The sequence below is a fragment of the Macaca fascicularis genome, chromosome 2, assembly GCF_037993035.2.
Source record: "Macaca fascicularis isolate 582-1 chromosome 2, T2T-MFA8v1.1".
Classification (NCBI taxonomy): domain Eukaryota; kingdom Metazoa; phylum Chordata; class Mammalia; order Primates; family Cercopithecidae; genus Macaca; species Macaca fascicularis.
Genome location: NC_088376.1, coordinates 139,603,941 through 139,626,501, shown reverse-complemented (window position 1 = coordinate 139,626,501; position 22,561 = coordinate 139,603,941). Strand labels below are relative to the sequence as shown.

Genomic DNA, 22,561 nt, shown 5'->3' with positions numbered 1-22,561 from the left:
GTGGTTTCTCAGAGGTCTACAATTTAGACATGAACATTGTGACTGTGAATAAACAGTGTGATCAATTTTTCACCATTTATGCTCACCTCTAACAATGATATCGGCTACTGCAGATAAACTTTCTAGGGTTGTTTGTACTGTGCAGAGATATTTTCCTGAATGATTTAACTGAATATTCCTTATCATCAAATCCCCAACAGATTCCTGCAGACCGAAAGGGAGAAATGGATAAAAATATAAGCCCATATAACAAGTCCTACTTTATTGTTACAGCTGGATAAATATTAAACATAAAACAACTCTGAAATTAAAAGATATACTAGTATCATTGTTTCTTGTATCTAAACCCTTTTATTACCCCCTTATTATAATTACATCTAGACAACACGTATTCCTACAGAAGACACAAAACAAAATAAACCAAAACAAAAACAAATGCGGCTTCAAAAATAGTCAGTGATTATCCATGCAAACAAAGATGGAGAGAGTAATTATGAAAAATGGTGATTCATATAAAAGACTTGATTCATTTTATTAAGCACTTAACAATTTCAGTAACTTACTCCTCCGATCCTTTCAAAATGAGCCATTCCTTTTTTTAAGTCTATGATATCTCCATTGAAAAACCACACAAATACCACTTCAATGGAGGGGTCATGGGACACCTGGCATGGCAGCACTATGCTCTCACCAACTGTAACATCCATTTTGGAAGGTGGGACAGTAATGACAGTTCTCTCTGTTGAGGAAAAAAAAAATTTTTTTAAGTTTATGAAATGCTAGCCTATGGTTATAAAATACATATTTGTGAATACTTTTTCATTCATTTGAAATTATATAAATGCAACCTGGACTTCTACAATGTCCAGAGTGAAATATTCTATTGCCTGTTTTTCAATGTCCTGTATTTATTATTGTAGCTTATTACTTATACTAAAATTAAAAATATAGTTATATTCACACCTTATACGAAAATAGTTTACAGAAAACTGTAGACCTTAAAAAATGGCATTCTATATATACAGAATACACTGCATTGTTTTTGTTATATTTTATTCTAACATTTTAGTCAAAACATGACAATGGACACACTGGAAACAGCTCTAAATACTCTCTTTTAACTTCACATACTATGAGACAAACCACGTTTCTGAGATAATGAACACCATAGTTTCTATAGAGATTTAGTCATATGTTTATATTTAAGAGGGTGAATGCAACATATTTATTCTATCTTTGACATAGCTGTGATATAATTTTCTTTTTGTTAAACATGCAACATGAATAGGGAAGATGGAAGTTTTCTCTTTTATAATTCAGATTTTCCATTGTTAAAATTATGCATCCATCTTAAAAACCTTCCCTCTAGAAATGTTGGCCTCTTTGTCAATCTTTGATCTACAAGACCTAGCATTTCAGTGACCAAAATTTCAAATGACAATCCCAGGGTGTGCCAGTTGTACTTGAGAGTCCTATATTTCTTCAGATTAAAAGAGATTCACAATGGAGATCGTTTTGACTACTTTGTTTATAATAAAGTTCTGATTCCAGAGTGTTGAGAATTGATCAAAGGGAAACTCAATACCTATGAAGGGGCCCTGGACAAATATTTAGATTTAGATACATACCATCTCACCAAGAATAAAATGTTTTGAAAGATTTACATTTAAGAATAAAGGTTTTAGGCAAGTTATTGGAAAAAACAAAAACAAAAAACAAAACTGTACATGAAGAAGTTTAAAAATAGTGTAATGACCCTGGAGAATCTCTTTCTCTATGGGTCATTTATAAGATAAAGTTTAGCTCTCTAAGAAATGGACTAAAAGCTTCACTTTCTTCTAGCTTCTTCATTCTGCTCAAGAAACCAAATTAACATTGAGTTTGTATTTATACGTTCACATTGATTAATGTGCAACTGCATTTTACCAATATAATGTTTAATTATTATTTGACCATTTAAACATTTTTAATTGTTTTCTTCATTCATAAATATTTAGAAGTAGAAAGTAGGAAGTAATAATTTGGGGTTTTAAGGTACATATTGACAAAAGAGCCATGGAAAAATAAAAACACATGCTATACTTCTGAATATGAATATAATGGAGAAAATCAAACTCTTAATCTGTATTAGATACGACTTCATTTTTTATTATTTAAAATACTTTTCATATTTATATTAGATGCATGTACTTTTTATTTTTTATTTTTATTATTTCTTTTTGAGATGGAGTCTTGCTCTGTCACCCAGCCTAGAGTACAGTGATGCCATCTCAGCTCATTGCAACCTCAGCCTACCAGATTCAAGCGATTCTCTTGCCTCAGCCTCCTGAGTAGCTGGGATTACAGGCATGCACCACCACGCCAGGCTAATTTTTGTATTTTTATCAGAGACAGAGTTTCACCATGTTGGCCAGGTGGTCTTGAACTCCTGACATCAAGTGATCCACCCGACTTGGCCTCCCAAGTGCTGGGATTACAGGGGTTAACCACCGCACATAACCACATGCATGCACTTTATATTCTAATTATATCTAAGGAGAAATTTAAAGAATGGTTTTGTGGACTATGCCCATTCTTAATTCCAAGCCTTCGTCACAGATCTGCAACCAAAATAAGGGTAAAAGATATCCAGGGACTTTGCTGAAGTTGCTTATCAGCTTAAGGAGATTTTGGGCTGAGACAATGGGGTTTTCTAAATATACAATCATGTCATCTGCAAACAGGGACAATTTGACTTCTTCTTTTCCTAACTGAATACCCTTGATTTCTTTCTCTTCCTTAATTGCCCTGGCCAGAACTTCCAACACTATGTTGAATAGGAGTGGTGAGAGAGGACATCCCTGTCTTGTGCCAGTTTTCAAAGGGAATTTTTCCAGTTTTTGCCCATTCAGTATGATATTGGCTGTGGGTTTGTCATAAATAGCTCTTATTATTTTGAGGTACGTTCCATCAATACCGAATTTATTGAGCGTTTTTAGCATGAAGGGCTGTTGAATTTTGTCAAAAGCCTTTTCTGCATCTATTGAGATAATCATGTGGTTCTTGTCTTTGGTTCTGTTTATATGCTGGATTATGTTTATTGATTTGCGAATGTTGAACCAGCCTTGCATCCCAGGGATGAAGCCCACTTGATCATGGTGGATAAGCTTTTTGATGTGCTGCTGAATCCGGTTTGCCAGTATTTTATTGAGGATTTTTGCATCGATGTTCATCAGGGATATTGGTCTAAAATTCTCTTTTTTTGTTGTGTCTCTGCCAGGCTTTGGTATCAGGATGATGTTGGCCTCATAAAATGAGTTAGGGAGGATTCCCTCTTTTTCTATTGATTGGAATAGTTTCAGAAGGAATGGTACCAACTCCTCCTTGTACCTCTGGTAGAATTCAGCTGTGAATCCATCTGGTCCTGGACTTTTTTTGGTTGGTAGGCTATTAATTATTGCCTCAATTTCAGAGCCTGCTATTGGTCTATTCAGGGATTCAACTTCTTCCTGGTTTAGTCTTGGAAGAGTGTAAGTGTCCAGGAAATTATCCATTTCTTCTAGATTTTCCAGTTTATTTGCGTAGAGGTGTTTATAGTATTCTCTGATGGTAGTTTGTATTTCTGTGGGGTCGGTGGTGATATCCCCTTTATCATTTTTAATTGCGTCAATTTGATTCTTCTCTCTTTTCTTCTTTATTAGTCTTGCTAGTGGTCTGTCAATTTTGTTGATCTTTTCAAAAAACCAACTCCTGGATTCATTGATTTTTTGGAGAGTTTTTTGTGTCTCTATCTCCTTCAGTTCTGCTCTGATCTTAGTTATTTCTTGCCTTCTGCTAGCTTTGTGCAAAAATCACAAGCATTCTTATACACTAGTAACAGACAAACAGAGAGCCAAATCAGGAATGAACTTCCATTCACAATTGCTTCAAAGAGAATAAAATACCTAGGAATCCAACTTACAAGGGATGTAAAGGACCTCTTCAACGAGAACTACAAACCACTGCTCAGTGAAATAAAAGAGGACACAAACAAATGGAAGAACATACCATGCTCATGGATAGGAAGAATCAATATCGTGAAAATGGCCATACTGCCCAAGGTAATTTATAGATTCAATGCCATCCCCATCAAGCTACCAACGAGTTTCTTCACAGAATTGGAAAAAACTGCTTTAAAGTTCATATGGAACCAAAAAAGAGCCCGCATCTCCAAGACAATCCTAAGTCAAAAGAACAAAGCTGGAGGCATCACGCTACCTGACTTCAAACTATACTACAAGGCTACAGTAACCAAAACAGCATGGTACTGGTACCAAAACAGAGATATAGACCAATGGAACAGAACAGAGTCCTCAGAAATAATACCACACATCTACAGCCATCTGATCTTTGACAAACCTGAGAGAAACAAGAAATGGGGAAAGGATTCCCTATTTAATAAATGGTGCTGGGAAAATTGGCTAGCCATAAGTAGAAAGCTGAAACTGGATCCTTTCCTTACTCCTTATACGAAAATTAATTCAAGATGGATTAGAGACTTAAATGTTAGACCTAATACCATAAAAATCCTAGAGGAAAACCTAGGTAGTACCATTCAGGACATAGGCATGGGCAAAGACTTCATGTCTAAAACATCAAAAGCAACGGCAGCAAAAGCCAAAATTGACAAATGGGATCTCATTAAACTAAAGAGCTTCTGCACAGCAAAAGAAACTACCATCAGAGTGAACAGGCAACCTACAGAATGGGAGAAAATTTTTGCAATCTACTCATCTGACAAAGGGCTAATATCCAGAACCTACAAAGAACTCAAATTTACAAGAAAAAAACAAACAACCCCATCAAAAAGTGGGCAAAGGATATGAACAGACATTTCTCAAAAGAAGACATTCATACAGCCAACAGACACATGAAAAAATGCTCATCATCACTGTCCATCAGAGAAATGCAAATCAAAACCACAATGAGATACCATCTCACACCAGTTAGAATGGCGATCATTAAAAAGTCAGGAAACAACAGGTGCTGGAGAGGATGTGGAGAAATAGGAACACTTTTACACTGTTGGTGGGATTGTAAACTAGTTCAACCATTATGGAAAACAGTATGGCGATTCCTCAAGGATCTAGAACTAGATGTACCATATGACCCAGCCATCCCATTACTGGGTATATACCCAAAGGATTATAAATCATGCTGCTATAAAGACACATGCACACGTATGTTTATTGCAGCACTATTCACAATAGCAGAGACTTGGAATCAACCCAAATGTCCATCAGTGACAGATTGGATTAAGAAAATGTGGCACATATACACCATGGAATACTATGCAGCCATAAAAAAGGATGAGTTTGTGTCCTTTGTAGGGACATGGATGCAGCTGGAAACCATCATTCTTAGCAAACTATCACAAGAACAGAAAACCAAACAACGCATGTTCTCACTCATAGGTGGGAACTGAACAATGAGATCACTTGGACTCAGGAAAGGGAACATCACACACCGGGGCCTATCATGGGGAGGGGAGAGGGGGGAGGGATTGCATTGGGAGTTATACCTGATGTAAATGACGAGTTGATGGGTGCAGCACAGCAACATGGTACAAGTATACATATGTAACAAACCTGCACGTTATGCACATGTACCCTACAACTTAAAGTATAACAATAATAAATAAATTAAAAAAAATAAAAATAAAAATAAAAATAAATAAATAAATATGCCTCATCTAAAAAAAAATAAAAATAAAAATAAAAAAAAATAAAAAAAAAGATATCCAGGGATCCAAGAAAATTTTTTAGAACTAGAGAAAATATTTTCCTTTTGTAGTTGCTCTGAAAATAAATAAATAAATCCCAAATGTCTTATTTACATTTGTAGGAGGATAAGTTGGCTAATTGGATGTGTTGACAGAGCAAAACTGCCCAGATTTAAAGTTTTAGATAATGCAATTAAAGTAATTTTCAGACATTAAAAATGACAGCAAGTCCTTCCATTTATGACACCACATAGTGGCAAAGTTAGATAAATTATTCCCTATCTACATAGTTCATTGTTGTACAGTAATAATGACTAAAGCTTTATGAATAAGAAATGTTTATTTCATCATTTATAATGGTTACATTTTTCACTAGTTAACTCATTTGTAACTAATATTTATTGAGCATGTAATGTATGTCCAGTCCTCTGCTAAGTACTGGAGTCATGATGGTGAAGAAAATGAGGGAAAAAAATCCTGCAGCAAATCAGAAAGATAAGGAGTGTTCCTTCACAGAGATGAAAGTCTACAGAAGGAAGCTAGCATGAATCAAATCATATTAATTACTATACAGTAATGTGTGATAAGCCCTATATACTAGGAGTGACTTTTTTGAAACATTTGGCAGATCCTGAGGGGATCAGTTTATTGAGAAATAACTGTTTTAGCTGAGAAGTAAAAGGCAAGTAGTAATGGGCTGGGCAAAGGTAGCAGGTAGAGAGGAAACTAGATTTCCTATGCAGGCAAGAGCATTCGCAGAGGAACTATGTGAAAAAGAACTGTGATTGACAGATTCAGTGCAACCATATTGCTGAAAAGGATAGGACTGAACAAAGAGTAACAGAGGAGTGAAAGTGAAGAAGATGAAGCTGGATGATAGCCATGCTCAAGATACAAGCCACAAATGTCATTAAGCTCAGCTACATAATTTGTGGGTCCAAGGGCAAAATGAAAGTGTGGGGTGACTTTTTTGAAAAAGAGGAAAAAGTGTCATTAAAGGTACTAAATACAAAGCTTTTCGCTTTAAAATAATTTATTACTTATACAATAAAATCAGGGTAAGACTCATAGACAAGTGATGACAGGCACTTACAAATTACAAAATACATGATTTTGGTGTTATAATTTTATATGATATAATAAATAATACTTTATTAAGGTTATAGCTTGATTGATTATATAATTTTCTCATTTACTTTTCTGGTCAATCGTTTACTAGATTGACAGAAATTATTTTTAGAAACTTCATTTTCAATTGATATAATTTCAGTGACATCAGTCACTCCTGGCAAATGCAAGATCACAAATACTTTTTGATGAGTTTTTATTTTGTAAAGTATCTTTCTTCTGATGCAACTTTTATGAAACCATTAAGACTGTTTTATAGACTGTAGCAACATTCATAAGTTTCTGATGAATTACACTGAAATATAAATGTTAAAACATCTAGAGCTGATGATTCTCTTCATCAATATTTTTCTAAAAAGATTTAACTCTTTATACAAATCTGTTTTGTGAGAGCCTGAATTTAAGTATAAATATATGCAATATAATCTTAATGTTTCCTCTGACATACACTGTAACTTCTGGAGGTTGTACAAGAAATTGAAAGGGACTTCATGATTTTCATATAATTCAAAATGCCTGTTTTTCCATTCCATTTTTTTGTATCTTCAGTTACAAAGAAAAACTCATGAATTATTGGTTTCCCCAAAGCTTCATTTAAAACTAATGTTCTTATCATTGACTGGAATAATCTTTAAGTTTAATTTCTATTTCTAAGCCTGTGGATTTTATTGCAATGTCCATGTGTATGCCTTCCTCTTGCAATAATTTATTGACAAAGTTTATTGCCTGAGCACTAACAATTTCTGTGCTGGTGCTCAGGCTGGAGAGTTAATATTTCTGCAAATCCCACAGAGACAGCCTCCGGGGATGTATGGACAAGCTGGCCTCCCACCTTGGATCCTCCTGTTGACTACTTTTGAAGTCTCCTCCTGCAGCTTTTGCTACCGTCCACTGTTGTTTCTATGGTTGCTACCACCATCATCTTTATCCCTCTACGAGGCCCAGGTTCTGATGTGCCCATGCCCCCAGGATTCCAGGACTATGACTACCCAGGCATGCATGTGCACACCTGCACTTCACACCAACTGCTATGCATGCATGCTCACTGCTGGGTCCTCAGGCGTGTGTGTATGAGCCGCCGCTGCTGTTGCTTCACATATGATGCCGCACATTCATGTGGGTATGGTGAAGCAGCAGCAGCAGCAGCTCATGCACACACAGGTTATAAATAAATTCTTAATCATTTTACCTCCCAATTTGTGTTTTGTACAAAAGACAAATGTACAGTCACAGCAGAACATTTCAAGCTTGGGGACTTCCTCAGCACAGGGCTCTGTGTGACTGGATTGTATGTCCATGAAACCAACTCTGGATGTCATACTAAGAAATATATTCTTACATACAAGTAGAGAGTAGCATGGTGGTTGTCAGAGGCTGGTGGGAGGGAGGGATGGGGAATGGGGAGATGTTTTTCACAGGGTACCAAGTTTCAGATGGGAAGAATAAGTTTTAGAGAACTATGGCACAGCATGGTGACTATAGTTAATGTAATACATATTTCAAAATTACTCAATTAGGATTTTAATTGTTCTCATCACATAAAAAAATGATAGGATGTGAAGTGATGGCTGTGTTAACTGGCTTGATTTAATCATTACACGATGTAAACATATATCAAAATATCACATTATATCCCACAAATACATATAATTATTATTCATCAATTAAAAATTTTAGAAATGCATTTTTTTTGCTGAAAAAATTGGAAACATTGGAAGTATGAAGCAGAGGAATGATATGATGACATACCATTATCTGCAGTGTGAAAAATGGACTGTATTTAAAAAGAAGTAGCTCTACATAAGCAGGCTTATTATCCAGAAAAAGGGGATGCATAGTTCCTCCTGGGAGTAGCCTCCTGTGTGGATGAAGAGGTGCTTGGAGAAGAACACTTTTTAACTGCTGTATCCTCTCCACACACCACAGGCAGACCTGTCCCCATCCTGTGCAGGTGGCTGTCTAATAGCCATGAGGCCACTGATTGCTCTCTCAAAGAGTTCATTCTACAACCATGTGCAGCCTCAGCCCCAGCATTAACACGAATACCCCACAGAGACAAAAATCACACTTGCAAGGACTGGGAGAGTGGTGCTTGTGCGGTCAAAATATACAAAACTGTTCATGCCACTTTGTGGAAAGAACAGGGGCTTTAGTCCGTTAATTCCTTCATCAAATACACCTTAAATTCTTAAGAGAAACTCAAGCATCTGAGAGATTTCTTCAAACCACTCAGATCCTATATTCCACTCCTTTCCTATGAGTGCATATGTACCAGTAGAGTAGCTGCAGTTACTTGAGGCTCATCGACACTGAAACACTTCTTGGTATTTATGGATCAGTGAGATCTTTAGGGCCTGAATTATAACAAATCAAAAAGGAGGAAAGTTGACTATGCTAGACTCTATTGTTTGTAAAAATTTAGGATTCTTTAAGTCTTTTCAAACAAAACAAAGGGTTACTTATTCACTTTCATTTCATATCATTCTATTCTTCTTGCATATTCCTTAGTCATTTGTAAGAAGTTTGATCTAGTGGTTTTAAAATTTTAGCATGTGTAAGAATTTCCTGAGCATTTGTTCAAAATGTGAATTCCTCAGCTTGCACCAGAAATACTGATTCAGTACGTCTAGACCTTGAATATGTCCTTTTATCAGGCTTCTCCAATTGATTTTGATATAGTTAGTCCGTGCTTTGACAAATGTTCCCTTAGTTTTTAAAACTTGAACCTGAAATTTCTATTTAAGAAACATTCAAATATAAAATATATTGTCAGAAATTCTCTAATACTGTGGATTTAGGAAAAAATTATGTCCAGTAAATGTTACTGTTTAGTAATACTTCAAGAAAGAAAGATGGAGTCCCAAGGTTAACTGTAATGAATTCTGTATATTATCTCCTCTTTTATCATTTCTTAAACACTTAATATATTAAAAACTCTGAGAATTCCTAGATGAAAGGAACTCTTATTTATTGGGTTGGTGCAAAAGTAATTGTGGTTTTTGTCTTGAAAAGTAAGGTTTTTTATTTTTAAAATTTTATTTAATTCAAGGTTTCCTACATTTTGGTAGAGTATCAAACATTTTTAATCCATATAACATTTCTTGATACATACAGTGTTCATGCATAGAAATGGAAGTATATCTTGGTATATAAGGACTTCTGAGAAACGTCTGGAAATGTTGATTTTATGATTGAAGAGGATTAAACACAACATAAATATGTGTGTATATATATATTCACATATAAAAATATGTGTTTCTATTTAACATGCATACACATATATGCTTACATATTTATGAGACTATTATGGACATTTGAATTCTAAATAATTTATAAATAATAATTTGTTAAGATAAGAAAACTAGTTTTATGTTATATTAAAAAGAAGATTCCCTAATGTTTTAAAGATACATTCAGATGTATTTATGGATAAAATTATTGAGGTTTGGGATTTGCCTCCAGATAACTGGAGTTGTGGAAGGTTAGTGTATAGATTAAACAAGGTTGATAAGAGTTGCCATTTATTGACTCTGGGTGATGTATACATGAGAGTTTCTTATACTATCACCTCTACTTATGTGTGTGCTTGCAATTTTCAATAATAAAAGACAGGAAGAACATGTTAGGGGAGAGTGAATGTTTACATACAGAACAGGGAAGAACATTTCTCATTCACTTTCTGAAATCATAAGAACTGGCCACTTTTTGAAGATTGTCCTAAATGTAAATGACAATCATTCATGAAGAGTTTGTAAAATTATAGAATTTTAATATTTACCATTTGCAATCTATGGCAGTGAGGTAAAAGTTATTATATAAGAACAGCTTCATCTAGCAGTCCTATTCTTAAGAAGAATAATAGAATATATGATGTGACTCTTTTGATGAATAGCCTTACTCAAATTCACATTTCATAACAGTCAGTGACATTCCCAGAATCCCTTTTAGTTACAAGGACCGCAGCAAACATGAAGACTAATTACATCAAAACTTATGTCAGGATCATTTAGTGTGATTTCCTTAAACACTTAAAAATGGGACTGCTTCTCTATATCAATGACCAAATAAATACACTCCTACATTTCATGATCTCTAATTACATTTTTAGAAGCAAGGGGATGTCAGTTAAATGTATAATTGGTCTTTCCTGACCATACAGAAAACATTGTTTTGTTTGTTTGTTTTGATGTTTGTTCCTTCAACTCAGTTGAAATCCTTATCAATGTCACTTTGCACAATAATAACTGCTAAGGTGTTTCTGAAGTTATAAACTCCTCTCAAAGGATGGACAAATGTATAAGAAAAATTATCAAACTTTTCCTTTTGTACAAGCATGGGGCTCTTCCTTTATCTATGACATAGAAAATGTTGCTAAGAAATCAATATAAGCTAGTATATAAATAGCACTTCAAACAGGTGACAAAGCTCTCTTATATTTTCTCTCACTAGTTAACTTGTGAAGTCTAGAAATAAATACTTTTAAAAATTGGTCTTTTTTTCCTAATGAATTCCTCAGAATCTCAAATTATGCTACATATTAAGATATTAGTCCTTTCCATTGCTCTTTATTTCTTCCTCTCTATTCATGGTCTTCCTTCTAACTATAGAAACTTTTTTAAATAGACATTTTTCCAAAGAAGACATACAAATGGCCAACAGGTATGTGAAAATGTGCTCAACATCATTAGTCATCAGGGAAATGCAAATCTAAACCATGATGAGATGTCACATCACACCTGTTAGGATGGCTATTGTCAAAAAGACAAGAGAAAACTGTGGAAAAAGAACTCTTACCTACTATTGGTGGGAATATTAATTGATACAGCTATTATGGAAAACACTATGGAGGTTTCCCTAAAATTAAAAACAGAGATGCCATACAACCCAGCAATCCCTCTTGTGGAAAATAAAATCAATAGTCCAAGGAATGTCTGCACTCACATGTTCATTGCAGCAGTATTCATGATAGTTAAGATATGGGGATCACCTAATGTCCATTGATAGATGAATAAATAAAGAAATTGTGATATGTATATACAATGGAATATTGTTCAGCTCTATAAAAGAAGGAAATACTACCATTTGCAACAACATAGATGAATCTGGAAGAACTACGCTAGGTGAAGTAAGCCAGCACAGAAAGAAAAATCCTGTATGATCTAACTTATAGGTGGCACCAAAAAAGTCAAATACATAGAAACAGGTAGTAGAATAGTGTTCACTCAGAGCAGAAAAGTAAGGAAAATGGGAAGATGCTGTGCAAAAGGTACAAAGTTATTGTTATGTAGAATAAATAAGTCTAGAAACAGAATGTACAGCACAATGATTCAGTTATCTGTATATATATCTGTATACTGTATCACAAATACTGTATTGTATACTGAGAACTTTCAAAGAGTGTAGACTTCAGGTGTTCTCATCACAAAGACACACACAAAAGAGGCAGCTATGTCAGGAAATGCGCAAGTTAACTTGCTTAGTATGTAACCATTTTATTAAGCATAAGTAGATCAAACATTTAAGGTGTTGTATACCTTAAATATAAGCAATTTTTATTTTTTAAGTGATGGGGATTCTCTCAGGTTTTGTTTGTTTGAAAGCATATTTATTTTGCATTTATGTGGGGGGATTTTTAAACAGGTATAGAATTCTTATTGGTATTGTCTTCAGCCCATTAAAAATGTCATTTCATTTTCTTCTGGGCTCCTTTTTTCTTTGTTATATCAACTGCCAGTCTTGTTTTTTTTGGCATAATGTATCTTTTTTATCTGATTTATTTTTCCTTTAGTTTTGCTACTATGTGCTTAGCTAGGTTTTTCTTTGCATTTGTCTGAACTGGGGCTCACATAATTTCTTAAATTGGATGCTTATTATCATTTTCAGTTTTTAAAAATATCTGGCAAATATTTCTTCAAATATTGCTCATGTATAATTTTCTTTCTCTCCTCTCTGCTCCTTTTGGAATAACAATTTTATGTATGTTAAAAGTTATTCACCATATTCCATGTTTTCCTTATGATACATTCTGTCTTTCCTATTTTATTCTCTATGTTGCAGTTAAGATATTTTCTATTCACACATCCTCCCCTTTGCTAATTCTCTTTCTGCTATATCTATTCTGGTGTTAAATCAATGTATTGCGTTCTTAATGTTATCACTTGCAATTGTCAGTTCTAGATTTCCCATTGGAGTTTTAACAGATGCCATTTCCTTTCTGAAATTCTCCATCTTGTCATCTACTTTTTAAAATATATTAATCAAAATTATTTTAAAGCCCTTGAGAACTTCAAAACTTTAAAGCCCTCTGAGAACTTTAATATTTCCATCACTGTGACCTGTTACTGTTGTCTGTTTTTTATTTCTGGGTTTTGGTCATTTGGCTTTAGCTCCAGTTATTCCTAGTAACATTTTATTGAATGCTAGACATTGTGGCTCAAAAATGTAAATGATTTTATAGTGTTATATTTTTACTGGGGAGATTTACTTTCTTAAGCATGCAATTAGAAAAATAGCCAGAAGGTGGTCCGAACCTGATATGAATTGAGTCTGGATCTTAGTCATTTTAAGTCCCGGTCAATTTTATTTTGTTTTGTTTCGTTTCTTACTAGGACATAGTCCTTCGGATATCCTGACTCAAGTTTGAGTTGCTTAGCAGACCTTATTCTATTTGGTTTATTCGGAACCTCTATTTGTGTCTCCTTTCACTGTAGGTCTACCAAAATTTCTGCTTTCTGTTTGGTTTCTTCATTCCCGATTTACACTGCTTAGGAATTGGCAAATTTCTGAGAAGAAAAACAGCAGGGACTGTGGGGCTCACCTCTCTGCGCTTTTGTTTTCTCCAGGCTACTGCACCTCATGTTGCAAACACATTGGCTGTTGTTGCAATTCCTTAAAACAACTGTTTTTGTTTATTTTTTAATATTTTAACAATATTTGTGGTGAACATCAGCGGGAGGTTGGTGTGATAAGCTTACTTCAACTAGTTAAGACAGATTATTCTCCATTATTATTAATGTTTCATAATAGATTAAGTGTGTTGGTAGAAATATTTAGGCCATTTATCAGTAGGTTTTTAGATAATAGCTTGAAGAGTATGATAATTGATGTCAGTTAGAGAAAGAAATAAACTTAATTTTGGACAGAAGTAGAGATTCCTAACATAGAAATATACTAATTGCTTATTCAATCATCTGTTGAAAACCATTTAATTAGTATTGCACCCTTACCTTATTCCAAGTTATACATTAGTATGACTGCTGAACAAAAGGAACAAAACCAAACTGAAGAACCATTAGAAGATTTCAACCCTAAGAGTGACAAAATCTTGCTTATATTTTAATAGGAACATTGTAGCTTCTAGAAGGAAAACAAAGAATTAGGACAAATACTTTTGAAGCTATTACTGGGTTTCCAAGCTTAATATTTATGAACAGTTTGTCCAAATCATTCTTTCTTGTGTGTGTCAAGAGGTGGGTTTAGCGTGTGTGTGGGGGGAGGTAGTGGGTGGGGTCTGGTGAGTATTCTTTGACTTGTAGGATTTTTAGCAGTGTTCTTGGCCTCTATCTAGGATAGATGTGAGTAGACCCTTCAGTTGTGAAAATCAAAAATATTTGCATATTTACCAATGTCCCCTGGGAGACAAAATCATCCTGGTTGAGCCATTCTGTGCTATAGCAATACTATGGGAAAGAGATGACATGGCTTAAAGTTTGGGCATTAAAGTGGTGAGAAGTGGTTAGCTTCTGTATGTACCTTGAAACTGAAACCATTTTGGGGCAATTGAATATGGGGTTTGAATGAAAGAAAAAATTAAAAATAATCTCAAAGATTTGATCTAAAGAACTGTCAGTGTAGACTGTCATTAATATAGAGGAGAAAGAATACAGTAGAAACAAGTTTGGGGAGTAAGAATCAGGAGTTCAAGGTTAGGATATAGTAAATTTGTAAGTGAAGATGATAAAATTGGCTGTTGAATTTGGAGATTAAAGAGAAATATTTGAGCTGGAATTAGTTTGATTTGAGTTTTGGAATTAACTTATAGATAATATTTAAAAACAGAAAACTGGATGAGATAATAAGGGTAGGTACAGCTATAAAATGAAGACCAAGAGAGAAAAAAAAGAAAAAAAAAGACGAAGAGAGGAAAAAAATTTCTGTATATTCTATATACATGCATGTATACATGTAGGTCTACCAAAATTTCTGCTTTCTGTTTGGTTTCTTCATTCTCGATTTACACTACACAGAATGTATATAGAATATACATGTATGTTTATATACATACATATAGATGAACATAACTATCAACTAGACTACTAGTTTAGAAAATATAACATTTTAATAATAGGGCTTTTAGGAAAAGGAATGGAATAAAACATTAAATCATTCAGGAAGATATTTTAGGACCAAGAAGTATGAGTCTCTAGAGTGACAAAGCCTGCCAAATGCCCAGTGTAATGGTTGATAACAGATTTAAAACATGACACATTATCTTGAAATTGTCAAACATTGGAGAAAACAGAATTCTAGAGAACAAGAGGGAAAAGATGTCACAAACAACAGATTAGAAATCAAAAAGGTTTAGTCTTTCAGAGCAGAGTAACGGCTCAAAATTTCTGAAAAACAATGGTTTCCAGTCTAGAATTCTATTTCAAACTAAACCACCAATAAAATGTAAACATAGAATAAAGGCATTTTCAATCATGAAAGATTTTTAAAAAATTTATTTCTCTTGGATTATTTCTCAAAAATCCACTGGAAGATTTAATCAACCAAAATGAGGGAGTATGTTAAGAAACAGAAAGGCATGGAGTTAGGCAATGGAGCATCAACACATGGGGCAGGCTGATATTGAAGGGAGAATATTGAGATAGATTTGGGAAATGAATTATTGGCAAGTCCATAGAAAACTAAGCAAACGAACAAAAGAAGGGAAAGCAAACACAGGAAAATCAAAGCTAATACTCTGAAATAAACCTTGGATAGAGAAAAGCAGGCAAACAAGGCAATCGGCGTGATGGGGTCTTTATTTCTCCAGGCCTAGCAAGCCAGAAATAAAGGAGTTTTTAGTCTTTAATTAATATGCTTTTCCTTTTTGTATATACAATCCATAAGTCTAAAATATTTTACATCCTCTTAGATAAGTGCATGATTATCTGCTTACACATGTGTATCTACAGATTAAAATCTACATGCAGCACTTATCATATTTCACCACAGAGTAAAATTTAATTTCAATGCATAAATTAATCATGGTCAATATATTCCAATTTACCTTCAGGTACCATTACTCATTTATTTACTACTTCAACATTTAAATGGTTAGGAATAAATATTAAAAGAATACTGAGAACCCCAGAATAAAAGAAACAAATGAAGAACCAGTCTAGAGAAAGAATTGTCTAAAATGTCTAAATGAGAAAACATGCAACGTTACCCTATTTCCCTAGCAAATAATAACGTAAAATGTAAACACAGATCTTTTATATTAACAAATAGTCAAAGCAGGGCCTGACATCTATTTAAACAGAATAGGCACTGTAGATTCTGTGTAATAAATTAGATATGACAACTACTCTGTTTCAAAGCTATTAGTACATAATAGGCAGTGACTACATATTTACAGCATCATATATTTCTTATAAATTGTTAGTGTTCTTTCAGACTATTATCCAATAGTAACTTCATGCTGGGCTGTAGCGAATTATACAATAGAAGACTTCTGTAGCTTTTTTTTGTTTTGGGGGACTTTTTTGAGACAGGATCTTGCTGTGTTGCCCAGGCTGGAGTGCAGTGGCATGATCATAGTTCACTACAACCTTGAATTTCTGAGCTCAAGTGATCCTTCCATCTCAGCTTTCCAAGTAGCCAGGACCACAGACATATGCCACCACACCTTACTAATTATTTTTTATTTTTAGTAGAGATAAGGTCTTGCTATGGTCTTGAACTCCTGGTCTCAAGCAATCTTCCCACCTAGTGTAATCCCAGCACCTTTTAAGGTGCTGGGATTACAGGCATGAACCACCACACCTAACCTGTAGTTTTGTAGAAGATGAAAGTAGAAATGTTTATTTTGCCTGGCAATAAGCCCTAATACAAATGATATTTTCTTCTGAATGTTTCATGTTGAGATGAGGGGAGTCAAAATGAGAAAATAAAACCCAGAAAAAGAGGATAAGGCTAAGTTTGGTTCATGTGATTATTTTTCCCCTTTTCCACACCCTTCAACCCCATTCCTCTTTTGGACTTGAAAGCATTTGGTAACTACTTGTGTGAGCATTCAGGATCCAGAGACTGAAAACATAGCTTGCTTCTGGGGACGTTTTTTTTATCTTAATGACACACTTTACTCCTAAAAAAAAAAATGGCCCTAGAGCATAAGTGACCACTGAGTTAATTTAGAGGATAAATGCCTAAGAAGGAGAATAGCCTAATTGCTTCTTTTAGGGTCAGAATAGAGTCAAGGTAAATTTACCAAATTTCCAATTCCTAATTAATTCTTAATTAAAAACTCAAGAAACAAGTAAGCACAAGTGTTTGCAGGTTTGGGAGGGAAACTGAAGATAAAAAAGACTTAATAGTTTGAGAGATATATATACACACACATATATGCATATATGTATATACATATGTAGGCATATATGTATATACATACATATGTATGTATGTATATAGTTACCTACAGAATAAATGTATTGGTTAAAGTGTTTTTTTTTATTTTAATAAAAATAGGAGATGGATAGCTAGTGATTTATACTGCATGAATGAGACCAAACACAAAGGAATACACAATATAAGACAGCATTTGAATGAAATCTGTGGTGAGAAAATTATTACAGTAGCTGCTTCTAGGAGTGTAGTAGGAACAAGGATTAAATGACACAAAAAAAGTTCTAAATGTTGGGTGACAATAATGTTCTATATCTTGTGTGTTTTGGGTTACAAATGCCATTTTCAAAATTTAGTGGATATACATTAAAATTTATATATTTTATTATATGTAAGTACACATAAATATTGCACTCTAATGAATTTTTACATGTAAAAATGTACATACAAATATTGCACTCTAATGAATGAAGTCTGCAGTATTTAGGAGGAAGTACTAATATCTGCATGTTACTATATTTTTATTCCTGCTGGACTTTGTTTCAACACTGTCATGTAAAATTGTCTCATGCAGTTTTTAATACGTACATTTGTTGGAAGATGGAAAAGAAGGAAAGCAAAAGTTCCGCCACTTACTAGCACAGGGACCTTGGGCGAGTGGTTTTAGCAACCTATTTCTCAATCTCCCTCGTAAAAAATGGAGATAATAATACCTGTTTCAAAGCATTGCTCTGAAAGTTAAATGAGATGATATACACAAAGAACCTATCATGGTGCCTAGGACAGAGAATGTATTTAACAAATAGTAATGAATAATAATAATAAAGAATACAAGATGAATAATGATAAAAACTAAGTCATCAAGATCCACGTTAGTTAGTAATCTCAGGTTAGCATAATTCCAAAGGCTGTGCATTAACCACTTTAGGAAGTGGTCTATACTCTTCTGTGTCTGGTCTCCTTCAACTGGCATAAACCAATAGCTATACACCCCCTATTTTTATCAAAATTAAACAAAACAAAACTTTGATCAATAATAGGTTTAAACTATGCAGTAAAAATATCTTGAAAAAAGTGGTAAAACCTATACCATATTAACATCTATCCTTTACATTATATTTTGTAAAGTATACATTAAGAAAAAACACAGCTGTATGACATACGTGGTAACTTAATCTGATTGACATATGCTACATTTTTAAAAAGACTGTGAACTAAATTGTCATGAAGACCAAGATAACATTGATCTTAGGGGATTTGCTTAAATCGATGCATGTTTTTGCTTGTTTTTACATTTTTACTTGAAGAGATTATAGTATTCAAGTTTCAATAATTCGCGCAGCATCACTTTCAATATTGGAACGGGAAAATTTTTCATCTGACCAGCATAATAACTCATTATATATTTTCTCACCTTGAAGTAATTTTTACCATCAATAATTTTTAAATCAAAATCTTCACTGTTGAAATGTTTTCAGTCATTCTGTATAGGAAAGCGGTGCGTGGAATTGAACATTTTTCGGGAGATTTTAGTGCTACTGGAGACTTCTCTGGTGTTTTCAAGTACTACGATATGACAGATGTATTCCAATACATCTTGTCATTTCTCTGAAATTGTACTTTTGGTTTTCTCAATCAAGCTGGGCTTGTCGATAAAGCTGAGCTTGATATCTCAAATCCTTCAAACTGCCTTTTAGAGCCACAAAGCCTCCAATTATCTACGTATCTTGGGCATTTCTCTTAGTAAACTTAGACCTGTATCATTCTGCTGGAGAAAATGGATAGGCCACTCTGTAATGGTGGTATAATAAAGACTTCTATCACAAAGAATAAACAACTAAATGAGCAGCAATAAACTTAATTTGCACATTAGATATGCTTTTCCAAGTTCCGACATTTCAGTTGAAAATAACACTGAAGCAATGAGGCCTATAATTGAACATCCAAAACTTCTCCAGTGGGGAAACAGAAACAAATGTTGCCTGCAAACAAGATCATTTTTATAGCCTGCTGTTACTCAGTTTTTTAATAATTTTCCAAATGCCAGATCAAATAATTTCTCCTTTTATGTGATTTTCATATACCTCTTAGTATATGTACATATTGTAATTTTAATCTCAGTCCTCCAAAATGAAAACACTTAAACTCTCTTTCCTCTTGATTCCTTGTTTGTGCCTATGAAACATGTCCTCAAATTATACTGGGCATCTTCTGAGGCACTGGAAAGGCTGCTGCTAATTGCACTCACAATGTTTGAATGGAAAATTGCTTTGTCCTGCTGCATTAGTGAAATAGAAATTTCCAACATACAGTGCAGATAACTTCAGAATCCTCTTAACATAGATAAGCCATATCAGCTAAAAACTAAGCTGGAAAATATCTCACTCTTGTAACTATTATCTTTTCCATGTTATCTAACAACAACATTTCTTGCATGACTGAGGCTGATAAGTAAATTCAAAGGGAGATGATTGTTTTATCAGCTTTATGGAAATTTCTCATTTGCTCCTTAACACTCTATTACTCTTAAGGTCACTATACACTGATTTTGGCTTGAGAAACAAAATTATATTTGATTCTGTAACAACAATCAGATGAATATTACTGATGAGAAAATACACACACACACATATACACAACCATTAAGCCACCTTAACAAACAACCAGATGACTATACACCCAATAGTCAAGAAAATGGTTCAATTGATGTACACTATTATAATTTTTTCCTATGCTAGGCTTCAAATTTGTAGGTTGTAAAATAATAATTCCTTGGCAGTGATGTCTTCAACATTTTTACATGAAAGGGAATTGGACATAACAGTCTAGTTAAGGGGACATGGTAATAATAGACTTAGAACTGTGCTTGTATGACAGTCACACAATTTAATAAAGATTAAATATTACAGATAAATAATAAAACAACATTTTTAAGGCTGTTTTTCTTCATACTGTACACACATTTTGTGTTTATTTTATTTATATGTATTTGTGTAGTTAAGTATGTACATGTTTATATTGCATAGGATAGGTCTTGTTAATGACAAAGAAGCAAAAGACCCCAAAATCCACTTAAAATGGGCTGTGGATATGTCATGAAGGTTAAAATATAACAAAATTTCCTTCCCATTATTAGGTGTAACTGCATGAAAGTAACTTGATAATCATGTATAGTGACATCAGTTACATTAGCATGTACTCGTTTTGCATATGTAAGTTAGTCTCCTGTACTGTGCTAGAAACACCAAAACAATGAATTCTCTTCATAAACTTTTGGATTTTGATGTAGGTTCAGGCTTGTACCCCCTTAGAAGAGTGAGGTGATCGATGTCTGTCAGAAATATAAGATTACAAACATTACCATTGGAAAGTGAATGCATGTAAAAAGTTTGGTAAAATGTTCTTTTTTTGCAAAGTGTACTAAGAACCTCAGACCCTGAAAAACTGAAAACTGTCAGATTTTAGAGCAAGGAAGCCAGTATGAAAAGTATCCCTATGAACTAAGCTGTATAAGATAATAGCATTTTATTAAATCAATAAATATTTACTGGGCACATACAGTTCCCGGCAAGGTTCTAGGACTTATGGTTCATCATTGATTAAAACAAAAATCCCTGCCCTCTTTATGCTTCTGTTCTAGAAGGGAAAAAAAGACAAAAATCCATAAACATAATAACTAAGTCAGTTACACTTATCTCAGAAGATAAAAAGGGGTATGGAAGAAGAAAGAGTGGATCTGACTAAGGTAACAAGGAATGCCTAGTGGGATAATTTTGTTTCAACAACCTCAGCAAAGGACACTAGAAATGAACAAACAAAAATGTAAGTCAGTTTTTTTTTTTTTTAACTGCACTATCTTGATTAATTATTTTTTTACTCGTGGAAAGAGCAAAGTACCTGGGGATTATGGTGTGATTTATGGAACTTATTTCTATCATAAGAACTAGAAAACTAACTTGCAGAAAACATGGCTATATTACACATCTGAAATATGCAAATGTTACATCCAGAATGCAGTACAGTGGCTTTCGAGTTTCTCAGTTATTATTTTTGTTAGTCGTCAACTTTTATTTTTCTTTCATCAATTATCAGTGGACAGTGAGTATTATGATGTCAAAAGTTTAAGAAACTGGAGGAAGAGTGCCTATTCATTCTGTTCAATCTATCCATTAACTTTTGTTTTTCTTGTCCTCCAGAGTGAAGAAATCCCCATCATTGTATTTTAGCAGCAAAACCATTGGCCCTGCTCCCAGATCGCCAGTATTCTAAAGAAACTCTCTTTTAAAAATGACATTGCTACTGCTGGTATTTTCTATCCTTTCTATTTCATGTTTTAATGCCCTCTGCATTTTTCCATACCTAGAAGATTTAACTGCAATGACTTTTTATCCTTCACCACATTTTAATCTTCTGCTGTAATAAAATTAGTGCATACTACCTACACCTTCTTAATTTGAAATGATGTAATAAATCTCTTTTTTCCCCTTAATGAACTTGTTATTTTTTCAAATATAAAGCATCCACATTTTTCAGTGTCTGAGTATTGCCAAAAATTTGCTGGAGAAATAGTCTGTTCTTAAATATAGCCATAGCATCTATCTTGAAACACTTAAGTCCATCTCTGTCTTAAAAATTGATAACAATACAATCTTAAGGAAGAGAAGTTTTTCAAAATGTGTCACACTGGTTGGATTTTGACGCATCAAGTTTTATCAGTCACATTTCCCCAGAGTACTTTAGACAATTGTCATCCTAATGTAATACACTTGAGACAAGTTGGCAGAAATATCCTCCAGGCTCAAAGGTGGGCGTTTATTTTCCTTGAGATATTTTAAATGATGGTTGAAGTGTAGCAGCTAACTACTTTTTATTGAATATATTTATTTTTAATGGAAAAGATGAGAAAGCACCAAATGCTGATTTTAATCATTTGGGCTTAATTAGCCGCTTAAACTGCTTTATCAAGAGAGCCATTTTTATTATCCAGGAGGCAATGAAATGATAGAAGTGATACAGCTTCCAGTAAACATACTAGTTTTATGAGCTGAGATTCAACAAAATAAAGCAGCAAAGATAAGGAAC

General features: G+C 33.9%; 1 protein-coding gene across 7 annotated transcripts in view; it reads right to left on the bottom strand.

The window, feature by feature from the left end:
* Positions 1 to 22,561, bottom strand: part of CNTN6 (contactin 6) — a 308,540-nt gene that overhangs the window by 24,386 nt on the left and 261,593 nt on the right. For all 7 annotated transcript variants that reach the window (XM_005547638.5, XM_074033771.1, XM_005547637.5 and 4 more), the window contains 2 exons: positions 564 to 739; positions 87 to 204 (listed from right to left, as the gene is read on the bottom strand). In XM_005547638.5, the coding sequence (XP_005547695.2) occupies positions 87 to 204; positions 564 to 739 (294 nt within the window). The remainder of the gene's footprint in view (positions 1 to 86; positions 205 to 563; positions 740 to 22,561) is intronic.